The sequence below is a fragment of the Microcaecilia unicolor genome, chromosome 11 (assembly GCF_901765095.1).
Source record: "Microcaecilia unicolor chromosome 11, aMicUni1.1, whole genome shotgun sequence".
NCBI lineage: Eukaryota > Metazoa > Chordata > Amphibia > Gymnophiona > Siphonopidae > Microcaecilia > Microcaecilia unicolor.
Window position 1 is genome coordinate 102,324,507 of NC_044041.1, and position 15,179 is coordinate 102,339,685.

At 44.9% G+C, this 15,179-nt stretch overlaps 1 protein-coding gene across 1 annotated transcript in view; it reads right to left on the reverse strand.

Moving 5' to 3' along the window:
* LOC115480953 (disintegrin and metalloproteinase domain-containing protein 10-like) overlaps window positions 1-15,179 on the reverse strand; it is a 261,843-nt gene that overhangs the window by 89,078 nt on the left and 157,586 nt on the right. Inside the window, exons 12-13 of the mRNA XM_030219937.1 lie at window positions 13,459-13,544; window positions 3,394-3,486 (exon numbers count right to left, since the gene is read on the reverse strand). Of these exons, the coding sequence (XP_030075797.1) occupies window positions 3,394-3,486; window positions 13,459-13,544 (179 nt within the window). The remainder of the gene's footprint in view (window positions 1-3,393; window positions 3,487-13,458; window positions 13,545-15,179) is intronic.

Below are 15,179 nucleotides of genomic sequence, written 5' to 3' on the forward strand. Positions count from 1 at the left end.
TTGCCTCAAGAATAAGCTCAAGCTGTCTTTGTGATCAACAGAGCTCCAAGAATTCCAACTTTTGAACTGGAGTGAGATGGAACTTGGAGTAATTGCTCACGAACCCCAGTAGTCTAGCACCTGAATAGTCATTCGCATGGACTGTAGAGCGCCTGCCTTCGAGGTGCTCTTCACCAGCCAATTGTTGAGATAAGGGAACACATGCACTCCCAGTCTGCATAGCGACGCTGCGACTACTGCCAGGCACTTCGTGAACACTCTGGCGCAGACGCCAGACCACAGGGCAGTACACAGTACTGAAAGTGCTGAGTTCTCAGCCGAAATCGAAGATACTTCCTGTGAGCTGGGAGTATCGAAATATATGTTCCCATGTTTAAACTTGTACAGCGCTGCGTAACCCTGGCAGCGCTATAGAAATGCTAAGTAGTAGTAGTAGTAGTAGTATATATGTGTAAGCATCCTTTAATTCCAGAGAGCATAGCCAATCGTTTTCTTGAATCATGAGAGAAGGGTGCCTAGGGAAACCATCCTGAACTTTTCTCGGAGAAGAAATTTGTTCAGGGCCCTCAGGTCTAGGATGGACGCATCCCCCCTGTCTTTTTCTGCACAAGGAAGTACCTGGAATAGAATCCCAGTCCTTCTTCCCCGGTGGAACTGGTTTGACCGCTTGAGCCTTCAGAAGGGTGGAGAGTTCCTCGCAAGTACCTGTTTGTGCTGGGAACTGTAAGAATGAGCTCCCGGTGGGCAATTTGGAGTTTTGGATTCCAGATTGAGGGTGTAACCTGACCAGACTATTTGAAAGACCCACCGATCGGAGGTTATGAGAGGCCACCTTTGGTGAAAAAATATCAACCTCCTCCAACTGGCAAGTCATCCAGTACGGACACTTTTACAGAGGCTATGCTGGGGAGCAGCATGGGCCTTAGACGTACGCTGTTGACGAGAACGAGCGTGCTGGGGCTGAGCCTGGGAAGGCTGTTGAGAAGCAGGAGTGTACCTACGCCTAGGATAGGAATAGGAGCACTCTCTTCCCCTCAAATACCTCCTAGGTATAGCAGAAGACGCCCGGTGGGAGAGAGAATCCATAGCATCATTATGCTTCTTGATCTGATCAACAAAATCCTCTACTTTTTCAACAAAAGGTTGTCCCCCCAGCAAGGAACATCCGCCATTCGCTGCTGGACCGAATGATCCAGGTCAGAGACACGCAGCCATGAGAGTCTACGCATCACTATACCTTGAGCAGCGATCCTGGATGCTACATCAAAAGTGTCGAACAAACCCCTTGCCAGGAATTTTCAACACGCCTTTTGCTGCCTGACCACCTGGCAAAAAGGCTCGGCTTACTCCGGAGGGAGTGCATCAACCAAGTTAGACAATTGCCTTATCGAGTCCTGCAAGTGAATGCTTGTGAAGAGCTGGTATGATTGGATCTTGGCAGCGAGCATAGTGGCCTGATACGTCTTCCTCCCAAAGAATCAAGTCCTAGTTTCTCTGCCTGGGACGCCGAAGTCTCTAGTACTCCTGGCTCTCTTGAGGGCGGAATCCACCACCATAGAATTGTGGGGTAACTGAGACCTCATCAATCCTGTTCACCATGGATCTGATACTGGGATTCAGCTTTCTTGGGATCACAGGGCCAGACAGAGGGGTCGACCAGTTTCAAATAAGGACTTCCTTCAGTACCTCATGCATGAGGGACTGTCACAGCCTCTTTAGGTGGAAAAGAATAGTCCAGGACTTCGAGCATCTCAGTCCTGGATCATCCTCAACCTCCACAGGGAAGGTAATAGCCTTGGAGGGGAAGGTTCAGAGGGAATCCCAAGGATTCATCAGAAGAAAAGTACCTGAGATCTTCCTCTGACTCCTACGAACGCTCCTGCTCCGTATCAAATAAGACCTCTCTTAAGGTACTCCGACACTGGACCTGCCTCGACGCCAAGGAACAATGTACTCGATGGCGATGTCGAGATGCTGACGCCCGCTCGGACTGCGGCGAAGCTTCCTCCACCGACGTCGAAAGGGAATCGACCTGGGTGGCATCACAGTCGGGGACCTCACCGCAGGAAGGGCCAGACACTGCTGCAGCAGATGGTACAGAAGACGCAAGCAGCCCTGACACCGAAGCTGACTGACGTAGCAGTCCCTCCAGAAGTTCTGGAAACAAGGCCTGGATGCGCTCGTTGAGAGCTGCCAACAGAGAAGGCTGCGGGGTCGGTGGAACAGGCAGTGTCAGAATCTGTGAAGGCTCAGGAGCAGGTAACGGGCTGCTAGGACCTCCTATATCGAGGGGAGCGATCCTCTCGGCGCAGATGCTTCTTGGGTGCTGACTCTCTCGATGCCCCGGAGCTCCCGGTACCGTGTGTCGAAGGAGAATGATGACGATGCTTCTTTGCCTTCGCTCGACGCCCATCATTGAGACTCCTCAGTACCGATGAGGAGGATGTGGAATCCTCATGTCTCCTTGGGGCCGGGTCCGATGAAGGTTGGTCCAGGGGGTCTGCATAACAGGAGGCCTCGAGGCAGGTGGAGACCCACTTGACGCCTCGCTGCTCCCGCGCGAGTGGGTCTCTCAGCAGCCATTACCTCTCCTCCCGACGTCGATGCTCCTTTTGATGTCACCGCCGCCGACCTCGGTACCGATGTCGACATTGAAGGACTGGACCGAGCCCAAAAAGCTTTTCCCGCTGGGCTTCTCAAGACGCTTGGGTCTGTTTTGTCATACAAAGACACAGACTACAAGCGGCTGGGCTATGGTCAGGCTCTAGGCACTGGATACACCAAGCGTGGGTATCGGTACCTGAGATGGTCCGATTGCACCGAGTACAACGTTTGAAGCCACTGGGTGACTTCGATGACATGGAAGAAAAACGGCTTCGGCGAAATTAAACGACGCGATCGTGCCAAAAAAGTAAAGGGCACAAAAAGGAAAAACCTGACCGTGCGGCCTAAAAGCTGACCACGTCGAAAAGAAAGGAACTTAAACTAGGCAAAAAACTAAAAGACTACGGAGTAAATGATTTTTTTTTTTAAGAAAATGACAAAAAATTGAAAAAAAAAGAAAGAAAAGTCGTCAGACTCTGTTCCTGGGCCAAAAACGAAGAGAGCAGAAAAATCCTGTCACCTTGTCGTGGACAAAAAAGAACTGAGGGTCACGCTCGAGCGACGGGCAGGAAGTCATCTGCGCATGCGTGCCAGAAGACTCTGGCAAAACTTTTTATTTTTGCTGGGAATAAATTTCCGTTTCCTGGGCCGACGCAGACGTCAACCACATGTGAGAACAAGCACCTGCTTGTCCTCAGAGACCTGTACGGTCCATCCAGTCTGCCCAACAAGATAATATTCCCTTAAGTTATATTGCCTGTCCTGCTGAATATCTACCTCCATACTCACATTTAATGTTTTCACTCTGAAGTTAATGTTTTTAATGCCGTTGAAATTTACGTCCTCATAAATTGCATTCACAGCTCTCATATAGCCAGCAATCTGTAGGGAAGAGCCAGAAGTTAAGTCAAGGTTGTGTGTCTGCAATAGTTGATCATGACCACTGGAGCAAGTCATTTTCACCTTCCCAAACACGAAAGGACAACCTTACTGCAGCTAAGCTGGTAAATTCAACCTTTCATAGTCTGAGCAGTGAAAGTTCTACTGTTCACTCCAAAGCCACTGGAAAACAGGGAATCAGACATCAATGGCCTGACTGTAAATATAAATTGATTTTGTCTTACATATAATAGCTCAACAGGGCCAGATAAGTTCAAATAACGCCCCAAGAAGTTCCAAGAGAAGAGGACATTTCTTTAGTAAGTGAACACTATTTTGTTTTGTGCTTTCGGAACTTAAAGATTGGGGTTTAAAGGAGGAATTGTAGGTTAGTGATAGGCAAATAAAAATATAAAAAGCAAATTTTATCAACTAATCTCCATAGTCTTTTCCACTTAGTTTTAAAAACTTGTACCACAGCATTACAGATAGAATCTAGCAGGCACTGCAGGATCTAGTTTAGTCTTCCCGCCCACCCCTAGACAACTCTTCATTATAGTCAGTTATTGTAATTAGGGTACAAGCAAGGAGTGCTCTTACAGAGTTTTAAATACATTTCATTACCATCTAAGAAGGAATACTAATAAATCATACAATAAACTATATAAACTAAACAGCATTCTTTATATTAGGCTAATATCCTTAATACTGTAGCAAACTTTAAATTATTGAAAAACTCAAAACACTAAGATGGAGTCAGCAGTCCAGCAGTGAGAGGAGTATTATCCAGTCTTTTGCATTGAGTGTCACATATAGATTCTCTCCCAGTTGGTGAGATGTCATATGTGTGCCCAATGCAAAGAGCTCCTAGCTCTTAGAGAACGTGTCCATTCTCTTGAGGCTAGAGTAGCAGACTTGGTGGAGTTGAGGAAGACAGAGCGTACATAGAAGAACCTACAGGGATGTTGTAGAGATCCCACCCCAGTCTGGTAGCCCCTGTGCTACCTTGGAGGAGGGAGGTCTCCTAGAAGAGACATCACCCTGGTGAATAGGAAGTACTCCTGTAACCAGGACCTGCCCACCAGGGAATGTACTATCCTCTCGCACTGAGGATATGTCTCCAAGTGCTGCCCGGGAGAGAAAGTTAGGCCAGCTGTTGTAGTTGTTGATTCGATCATTAGGCATATAGATAGCTGGGTGGCTGGTGGACATGAGGATGCCTAGTGACTTGCCTGCCTGGTGCGAAGGTGGCGGACCTCACGCGTCACCTATAGGATTCTAGATAGTGCTGGGGAGGAGCGGCTGTCTTGGTACATGTGGGTACCCATGACATAGGAAATGTGGGAGAGAGGTTCTGGAAGCCAAATTTAGGCTCTTAGGTAGAAAGCTCAAATCCAGACCTCTAGGGTAGCATTTTCTGAAATGTTACCTGTTCCACGCACAGGGCCCAAGAGACAGGCAGAGCTCCGGAGTCTCAATGCGTGGATGAGACGATGGTGCAGGGAGGAGGGTTTAGATTTGTTAGGAACTGGGCAACATTCTGGGAAGGGGGAGCCTATTCCAAAAGGATGAATCCCCTTAACCAGGTGGGACCAGGCTGCTGCATCAGCATTTAAAAGGAGAGAGCAGCTTTTAAACTAGAAAAGGGGGGGGGGGAAGGCTGACAGTCGCTCAAAAGCGCATGGTTCAGGATAGGTATCTTTCAAAGATATCACCAAAAGGGAAGACAGGGTATTCTGATAGTGAAGTCGCAAAAGAGACCATAGTAGATCAGGTGTACTAAATAAAATAAAAAGCAGACAAAGATTACAAATTAATACTGTCAAGTACCGAGCATGATGTAAATAGGAACAACAAACAGTTTGAAATGTCTATATGCGAATGCCAGGAGCCTAAAAATAAGATGGAGAGTTAGAATATATTGCACTAAATGAAAAATTAGATATAATAGCATCTCTAGACCTGTGGAAGGAGGATAATTAGTGGGACACTATCATACTGGGGTACAAATTATATCATAGTGATAGGGTGGATCGAATTGGTGGAGGGTAGCATTGTATATTAAGGAGAGCCTGAATCAAATAGATTGAAAATTCTCAGGAAACAAAACACTTCTTGGAATCACTGTGGATGAAATTCCATGTGTAAAGGGGAAAAGGATAGTGATAGGAGTGTACTACCGTCCGCCTGGCCAGGATGAACAGACAATGCAGAAATGTTAAAGGAAATAGGGATGCAAACAAACTGGGCAACACAATAATATGGGTGATTTCAATTACCCCATATTGACTGGGTAAATGTAACATCGGGGCACCTAGGGAGTAAATTCCTTGATGAAATCAGGACAGCTTATGGAGCAGCTGTACAGGAGCTGACGAGAAGGAAAATTCTAGACCTAGTCCTTAGTGGAGTGCATGATCTGGTGCAGGAGGTAATGGTGCTGGGGCCGCTTGATAACATGATCATAATAGATCAGATTTGATATTAGCTTTAAAGTAGTATACATAGGAAATCAATACGTTAGCGTTTAACTTTAAAAAAGACTATTTACAAGAGAAATGGTGAAAGAAAACTTAGAAGAGCGCTGCGAGGGTCAAAAATTTACATCAGGCGTGGATGCTGTTCAAAAACAACCATCCTGGAAGCCCAGGCCAAATATATTCCGCCTATTAAAAAGGAGGATAGAAGACCAAATGACAGCCGGAATGGTTAAAAGTGTGGTGAAGAGCTATTAGAGCTAAAAGAATGAATTCTTTGCTTCGGTCTTAACCGAGGTAGATTTGGGTGGATACCGGTGTCGGAAATGATATTTCAAGCGGACGAGTCGGAGAAACTTACTGACTTCACGTAAACCTGGAGACTAATGGGGCAGTTCAGCAAACTGAAGAGTAGCAAATCTCCTGGACTGGATGTATTCATCCTAGAGTACTGATAGAACTGAAAAATGAGCTTGCGGAGCTACTGCTAGTGATATGCATTTATCCTTAAAATTGAGCGTGGTACTGGAAGATTGGAGGGGGCCAATGTAACGCCCATTTTTAAAAAGGCTCCAGGGAGATTCGGAAATTATAGACCTGAGTCTGACGCCGGTGCCGGGGAAAATGGTAGAGGCTATTATTAAAAACAAAATTACAGAGCACATCCAAGGACATGGATTACTGAGACCGAGTCAGCACGGCTTTTTGGGGGAAATCTTGCCTGACCAATTTACTTCATTCTTTGAAGGAGTAAACAACATGTGGACAAAGGGGAGCCGGTTGATATTGTGTATCTGGATTTTCAAAGGCGTTTGACAAGGTACCTCATGAAGGCTACAGAGGAAATTGGAGGGACTGGGAAGGAGAAAGTCCTATTGTGGATTAAAACTGTTGAAGGATAGGAAACAGAGAGTGGGGTTTAAATGGGCAGTGTTCACAATGGAGAAGGGTAGTTAGTGGGGATCCTCAGGGGTCTAGGTAGGACCGCTGCTTTTTAATATATTTATAAATGATTTAGAGATGGGAGTAACTAGCGAGGTAATTAAATTTGCTGATGACACAAAGTTATTCGAAGTCTTTAACCTCGCGACAGGATTGTGAAAAATTACAGAAGGACCTTACGAGACTGGGGAGGGCGGCTAATGGCAGATGACGTTTAATGTGAGCAAGTGCAAGGTGATGCATGTGGGAAAAAAGAACCCAAATTATAGCTACGTCATGCAAGGTTCCACGTAGTTACGGACCAAGAGGGGATCTGGGTGTCGTCGATAATACACTGAAACCTTCTGCTCAGTGTGCTGCGCGACTCGGAAAGCGATAGAATGTTGGGTATTATTAGGAAAGGTATGGAAAACAGGTGTGAGGATGTTATAATGCCGTTATATCGCTCCATGGTGCGACCACACCTTGAGTATTGTGTTCAATTCTGGTCGCCGCATCTCAAAAAGATATGGGAATTGAAAAAGGTGCAGCGAAGGGCGACTAAATGATAGCGGGTTGGGACGACTTCCCTCTGAAGAAAGACTAAGGAGGCTAGGCTTTTCATTTGGAGAAGAGATGGCTGAGGAGAGATATGATAGAGGCCACCTGCAGAGAGTGAACATTGTACCTGTGTGACCTGTTGCAGTAAAGGTAAATGCCGGGGGGGGGGGGGGGGGGGAGGATTGTAAGAAAGTGAGAGATGTGAGATCACTGGCAGGAGGAGGAGAGTTGGAGGAAGAGATGCTAGATACAGGGGCAGAGCAGAGGGGAGGAAAGGAAAGATGCTGGACAATAGGGGAACAGAGAGGGGAAAATGCTGGACCATAGAGAGAAAAGGGAATACAGAGGGAGAGGTGTTGGACCCAGAGGTGGAAGGAAAGGAGAGATGCTGAACAACAGAAGGGAAAGAAGGAAAGATATTGAACCATGGTGGGAGGTAGGGGAGAAGGAGGGAGAAATGCTGCATCATGGGGGATGGACAGGGGAGTTACAAGATTGTTACCTTCTATGCTGACGGCTAGGAAGGGAGACAGGAGATCAGATGCTGATATAGAGACTGGGGTTGAGCAATAGAAGGCACAGGATGAGAAGGGCTCAGAGTTTTCTATGTAGGTCTGAAATGGCTGTTTGTGGGGTTTGGTTATGGAGCTCTGAAGCTCCTCCCTTCTTCCCTCCCCCCCCCCCCGTCCATGCTACTTTGGGAGAGATGGTGTTATAGGAGCCCATCTTAATTTTTCTGCCCTAGGCCCATTCAGTCCTAGCTACGTTACAGATTCTGGCATGAAGATCATATAAGGCCAATTTCCTTATGATGAATTACCTTGTATTATTAAAAATAAATATTTAAAACATCTCAAAAAACATACCTGAGCAACTACTGCCTCCACACTTCCAAATCGCTTGTAAAATAAGTAATCGGCCTTCAAATACATCAGGCATGATGTGCGAGAATATCTATGCTTCTTCTAGCTCTCAGAATCTTCTACCTAAGTGAGATGAACCAAGGATGAATATCCAGGGATACTGATACTTTACTGGAAAAATACTGTGTCAGTTATTTCTCTTTATAATTGATAACATGTTAATCCAGATATAAAACTGAATATATTTAGCAATATTTTTAATTTTACTTTTATTCCAAAAGCTTGATACACCACCATTATCATATGAAGGGCAATTCTATAACCTAGGTGCTCACACTTACATACATAGTAACATAGTAGATGACGGCAGAAAAAGATCTGCACGGTCCATCCAGTCTGCCTAAGAAATGTGCCACTTTTTTGTGTATACCTTACCTTGATTTGTACCTGTCTTCTTCAGGTCACAGACCATACAAGTCTGCCCAGCACTATCCCCTCCCACCATCGCTCTGGCACAGACCGTATAAGTCTGCCCAGCACTATCCCCGCCTCCCAACCACCAGCCCCACCTCCCACTGTGATTTGTACCTGTCTTTTCAGGGCACAGACCGTACAAGTCTGCCCAGCACTATCCCCGCCTCCCACCATCAGCTCTGGCACAGACCGATAAGTCTGCCCAGCACTATCCCCGCCTCCCAACCACCAGTCCCACCTCCCACTACCGGCTCTGTTATCCAATCTCGGCTAAGCTCCTGAGGATCAATTTCTTTACATATGCTTTACATATATAATATTTTAGAATATTTAAATGCTTATGTGTGCACATACCTGCATTAAGTTCTAGCAGGGCAACTAAGCACTATTCTGCAAATACCCACTTAACTTAGGGGCCCTTTTATCACCTAGTGGTAGGAATACTTCTGGGTTTGCGTGTAGCAAATCGGAACTACTGCTGAGCTCAACCAGGAGCCCGGTGGTAGTTCCAGGTCTGCTATGAGTCATTTCTGTGCTAGAAAATATTTTTTTTTCTAGCATTGGCAGGTGGGAAGTGGGCATGCCCCACAAATTGGGCAGTGCCATGCGCTGCCCGATTACCACCAGAGCTCTCACCGCCTCCTAAATAGGCATCGGTAAGGGCTCCAGCAGTAAATGGCTACATGGCAACTTTTTAATTACTGCACGGCCATTTACTACCTCCTTTTAAAAATACGCTTTTACCTCACAGCAGTAAAAGGTGGCTGCCACGTGCCGATGCCACTATGGGCCACCTTTTACTGCCGCTTGGTAAAGGGGAGCTTATACAGGAGAGGAGCATGGACAGGACATAGATGGGGCTCCCACTTAGGGTACCTAAATGAAGGCTTTCAGTGATACAATTGTCCCCTAATAGTGCAGCATATCAGTGTATAATAATACAACCCTCCAAAAACACAGGACCAAACACTTATTGTAGCACTAGATTCAGAAAAGGCCTTTGAAAGGGTCAAGTGGAAATATCTGCTCATCCTGCTGAGGGCACTTAACTGTGGCTCCCATTTTCTCAATGCACTGCAGGCAATGTATTATGCACCTAAGGCCAGCCTCAAAATCAATGGAAAACTAACAGAGCTCTTAAGGCTTCAAAGAGGCACCAGACAAGACTGCCCCCTCTCCCCCCTCCTATTCGCAATCTCATTGGAACCATTAGCAGAGGCACAAACAGATAACAGGATTCACAATAGGGTCAGAAGAACACAAAATTGCCCTATACACAGACGATGCCCTACTTTTCCTAATCAAATCAGGGAACTTCTTTGCCCAAATTCCTCCACATATGCGCGGATTACAGTAAGATCTCAGGATATAAATTAAACAGACAAAACACTGCCCCTGAACATCACCCCAGACCACAAAAACTGCCTCAAGGAGAAGTACCCCTTCAAGTGGCAAGCATCACTAAGATACTTAGGCATCACAATTATGGCACAATTAGATAATCTATATTTTTTATTTCAGAACATTTATACCCCGCCTTTTGCCACAGTGTTGCAGCCCCAAAGCGGCTTACAATGAACTAATTAAATAAAATAAACAAATAAATACATTAAGTTACATTCCAGTAAATAGAGCGGGAGAACAGGTAAGGAGGGCAAGGTAAAGGAGGCAAAGAGGAACAGTGCACACTACCCGCCAATGTCATAAAAAGTGAATGTCCTCCCCAGGCTCCTATTAAGAGGACATGCCAGCTCATTTTAGAACCTATGCATTTTCTATTCAAAGGTCTTTTAAAGACCACATTGTTCCATCCTCTTGTGTTTACGTTTATTGACCATTAGATGTTATGTATTTTATTCAAAGACTCCCGATACAGGCTACCAACTGAAACATGGCACTATGTCGAGTCTTCACCAATAATTATCTACAATCGATTGAAGTCTCCTTGTTTGTTTCTGGTTAGCCTGGTCTATTTCTCACTCCTTTTTTATTGCTGTTGTTTCATCGTGGGATCCCGGCGTTCCTCCACCTCAGCAGACTCTTACTGGTTCTTCCCTACAACATTGTATCTTTGGTTTCTTCCCAGACTAGCAAAACAACCGGCAAAGAAGACCCAGATCTCTATGCAAAAGTTGTATGGGAAGAACCTGCATAAAGTCACTAAGGGAAGATACAAACTAATTGAATTCTACCTTGCACCGAAAGAGGTAAGTGCGTCCACTGCTCCAGTTGAAATTTAGTGTCTTGCAGAAGTTTAGTGACTTTTAACTTATAGATCTGACCCGGATCCATGGAAATTGAATGCCTAAATATCTAAAGGAATGCCCTGCCCATTTAAGAGGAAAAGTTCATCTTGTTGTATATCCTTTTGATCTTTGTATTTCCATGATGTTTTCTAATAGATTATTTCATAAAATGAAGCTCAAATTTTGTTATGAACACAAACTTTGGCTCATTTTCAGGGTTTTCTTTTTTTTGCCCAATTCTTAAATCAGGTCCTGATGTTTGCAAAATAAGAGACATTGGTGATTGGAAGATAGCTACACCCATGGAAAACCTTAGATGTGTTCTTTGAAAATTTTGAACGTTTATTTCTGTGGATATAATGCTTTTTATCAAGTAAATTATCTCTCTGAATACTGCCCAGTCTTAAAGCATGGAATGCTGAGTGCATTGTTCTACAACCCAAATAATTTTTCCTACATTGACACGAAACATTACTAAGGATGCATTTAGGTCAGAGGATGAAAATAATACCAGTATCACAGCCAGAACAGAGGCAAGGTTCTATATAAAATATAGGATAGAAGAAAGAACTCATAAGATTACAAAGTCCAAACTTTAATAATTAGAAACCATAACTAATGAACTTAAAATCCACACAACATGGCCATGTGTTGCCTGCAAGCTACATCAGGGGTGAAAAGATGAAAAACTCACTACACAAATTAATGTTTTTTTTTTAATAAACATATGGCACCTTTGGTACTCAAATATCTTTCACCTTCGCATGATTTTTAAAGCTTTATCCAACTTTTATCCTCCCATGACTTTTGAAATAACTAATGAGAATCACATCTGTAAAATCTCTACATATATTGCATTTTCAAAATGATGTACATTATTTTCCTTATATTTTAATTCAGACACAAGGCAGTAATCAAGGTAAAATTGTGCTGGTTGATAATCAGCTGGCGGTAAAAATATTTTTTTAAACGCTGACCACGGTAGGCAGAATTAGTCCCAGATAGTCAGTACCAGCCCATGTTTGGGCATCAGCACTGAATAACCAGGGCTAATTCCTTACGTGCTGGCTGCCGGAGCTAATGTGGGTCCCGGCCAATATGCAGCAGGGACCTGCGTAAGATACTTAGGCAGGACCTGGCTGAATATCATCTGGGACCTACATAATTTAATTTAATTCTGGTATTTATAATCTGCTTATCCATCAAGTTCAAGGTGGAGGACAATTGCACATTATATGCAGGTACCTTCTCTGTTCCTAGAGGGCTCACAATCTTAGTTTATGTACCTGGGGCAATGGAGGGTTAAGTGACTTTCCCAGGGTCACAAGCAGCTGCAGTAGGAATTGAACCCAGGACAATGGGATCAAAGCCCACTGCACTAACCATTCTAGTGCCCTCTGCACCCCTGATTCCGATCTGATCCTCCATCCCTCCCCCTCTCCCCCAGAAGATCCCGAAACCCCCCTCTGGAGTAGCAGCCATTTTCCAGGGGCAGCTATTCAGGGGATTTGCACCTGTCCTCATTGCCCCAACTGGAACACCAGGGACTTTCTGTGGGCTTGGGAGGAGCTATTGTGAGTGGGGTGGGAGGAGGGGGTATGGACCAGTGGGGAGGGGTGTGTCTTGATTTGTTGGAGGGAAGGGAGGAAGTCAGCAACACTTTAGGCTGGGCTGGGACTCAGAAGTTAACTAGGCACTGGCCAGTAGTCATACTGGTGATTGGCTAGCTCTCTATTCTACTTTTATGCAGTTGCTCAGCTGGTTAGTGGTCTGAAAATCATTGCTAACTGGCTTAGCTTCTGCTCCACCCTGTCTGCCTGTGGACCACCCACAAACTAGGCAGTTTCAGCACGGGTGGTTAGAGGGGACATTCAGCGACACTGTCTGGATAAGTGCCACTGAATATCCCCAGATAGCTCCAGACAAGCAAGCATACAACTGTGGAACACATTACCAAAAGCCTTGAAAACGACGTACGACCACTTAAACTTCAGGAAATCACTAAATACTAACCTGTTCAAAAAGGCATAACCCTCCAATCCAACTTAAATGCCTGATCCCTGCAACACAACAAAACTAAAGTACGTAATGGACATAACTCAACTCTTCCGTTGTACGATTCCCTAATATGGCTGGTCACATGAAGTTCATCTAACTACAACATCACCTTGTACTTGTTCTCACCGGAGCATGCAAATGCCTCCTCGGTACTATGTAAGCCACATTGAGCCTACAAACAGGTGGGAAAATGTGGGATACAAATGTAACAAATAAATAAATAAATTTAAATGACGAGGAGCTTCATCTGGCTGAATATCAACCCCATGGTTGTTATTTTGCTTTACTCAATGGTAAAAAGTACCCATGGTATCTGCACTAGCCATTTACTTATTGCCTCTTTTAAATCTACAGAATTTGAATTTCATATCTTACCTTTAATTTCATTTTGGAATTCTGAAAAACCTGATGCAGTCTCAAAGCAGAACATGAAGTATTTTCATCTTCAAGGACAGAATAATCTAAAGCACGTTAAAACATTAAAGACAGAATTATTACAGCATTCATAAATCATTTTGTGATACATCAGATTTCAAGGAAGATAAGAACACAAGAGGAGAGAAATACTACAGGGAAAGAGTAAATAGATACCAGTGGAAGAAGATAATGATTTTTACTTCTCCATTCTACCTGGATTGTCAAAAAAAGCACAAGACTGTTTCAGGCGTTTTAAGGTGGGAAGGGTAACATTGTCAGAAGGGGGCACTCATGCACCCGCTTGCATCCTGAAATCCACTACAGCACCACCCACTGAGTATAGAGGCAACGACTTCTTTGCTCTCTGGGGACACTAGCCTGACTTGAGAATCATCAGTTGTGATGCAAACACTGCATCATGTGGGTTAAAAGACCTTACACTTTAAGAAATTTCAAATAACACAGGAAAAATCCTCCACGAATGGAACTACTACTACTACTATTTAGCATTTCTATAGCGCTACAAGGCATACGCAGCGCTGCACAAGCATAGACGAAAGACAGTCCCTGCTCAAAGAGCTTACAATCTAATAGACAAAATAAATAAATAAGCAAATCAAATCAATTAATGTGAACGGGAAGGAAGAGAGGAGGGTAGTGGGGGCGAGTGGTTACAAGTGGTTACGAATCAAAAGCAATGTTAAAGAGGTGGGCTTTCAGTCTAGATTTAAAGGTGGCCAAGGATGGGGCAAGACGTAGGGGCTCAGGAAGTTTATTCCAGGCGTAGGGTGCAGCGAGACAGAAGGCGCGAAGTCTGGAGTTGGCAGTAGTGGAGAAGGGAACAGATAAGAAGGATTTATCCATGGAGCGGAGTGCACGGGAAGGGGTGTAGGGAAGGACGAGTGTGGAGAGATACTTCGGAGCAGCAGAGTGAATACATTTATAGGTCAGTAGAAGAAGTTTGAACAGGATGCGAAAACGGATAGGGAGCCAGTGAAGGGTCTTGAGGAGAGGGGTAGTATGAGTAAAGCGACCCTGGCGGAAGATGAGACGGGCAGCAGAGTTTTGAACCGACTGGAGAGGGGAGAGGTGACTAAGTGGGAGGCCAGCAAGAAGCAGATTGCAGTAGTCTAAATGAGAGGTGACAAGGGTGTGGATAAGGGTTTTGGTAGAGTGCTCGGAAAGAAAGGGGCGGATTTTACGGATGTTGTAAAGAAAGAAACGACGGGTCTTGGCAGTCTGCTGGATATGAGCAGAGAAGGAGAGAGAAGAGTCAAAGATGACCCCAAGGTTTCGAGCTGAGGAGACAGGAGAATGAGAGAGCCATCAACAAATAGAAAACGGGGGGAGCGGGAGGTGGGTTTGGGGGGGAAAATGAGAAGCTCGGTTTTGGTCATATTTAATTTCAGGTGCCGTTGAGACATCCAGACAGCAATGTCAGACAAGCACGCTGAAACTTTGGTTTGGATGCAAGGTGAGATATCAGGGTTAGAAAGGTAGATTTGGGAGTCATCAGCATAGAGATGGTAGGAAAGCCATGGGATGAGATTAATGAGCCAAGGGAAGAAGTGTAGATAGAAAAGAGGAGGGGACCAAGAACAGAACCCTGAGGTACGCCGACAGGCAGAGGGATAGAAGTAGAAGAGGATCCACCAGAGTGAACACTAAAGGTGCGGAGG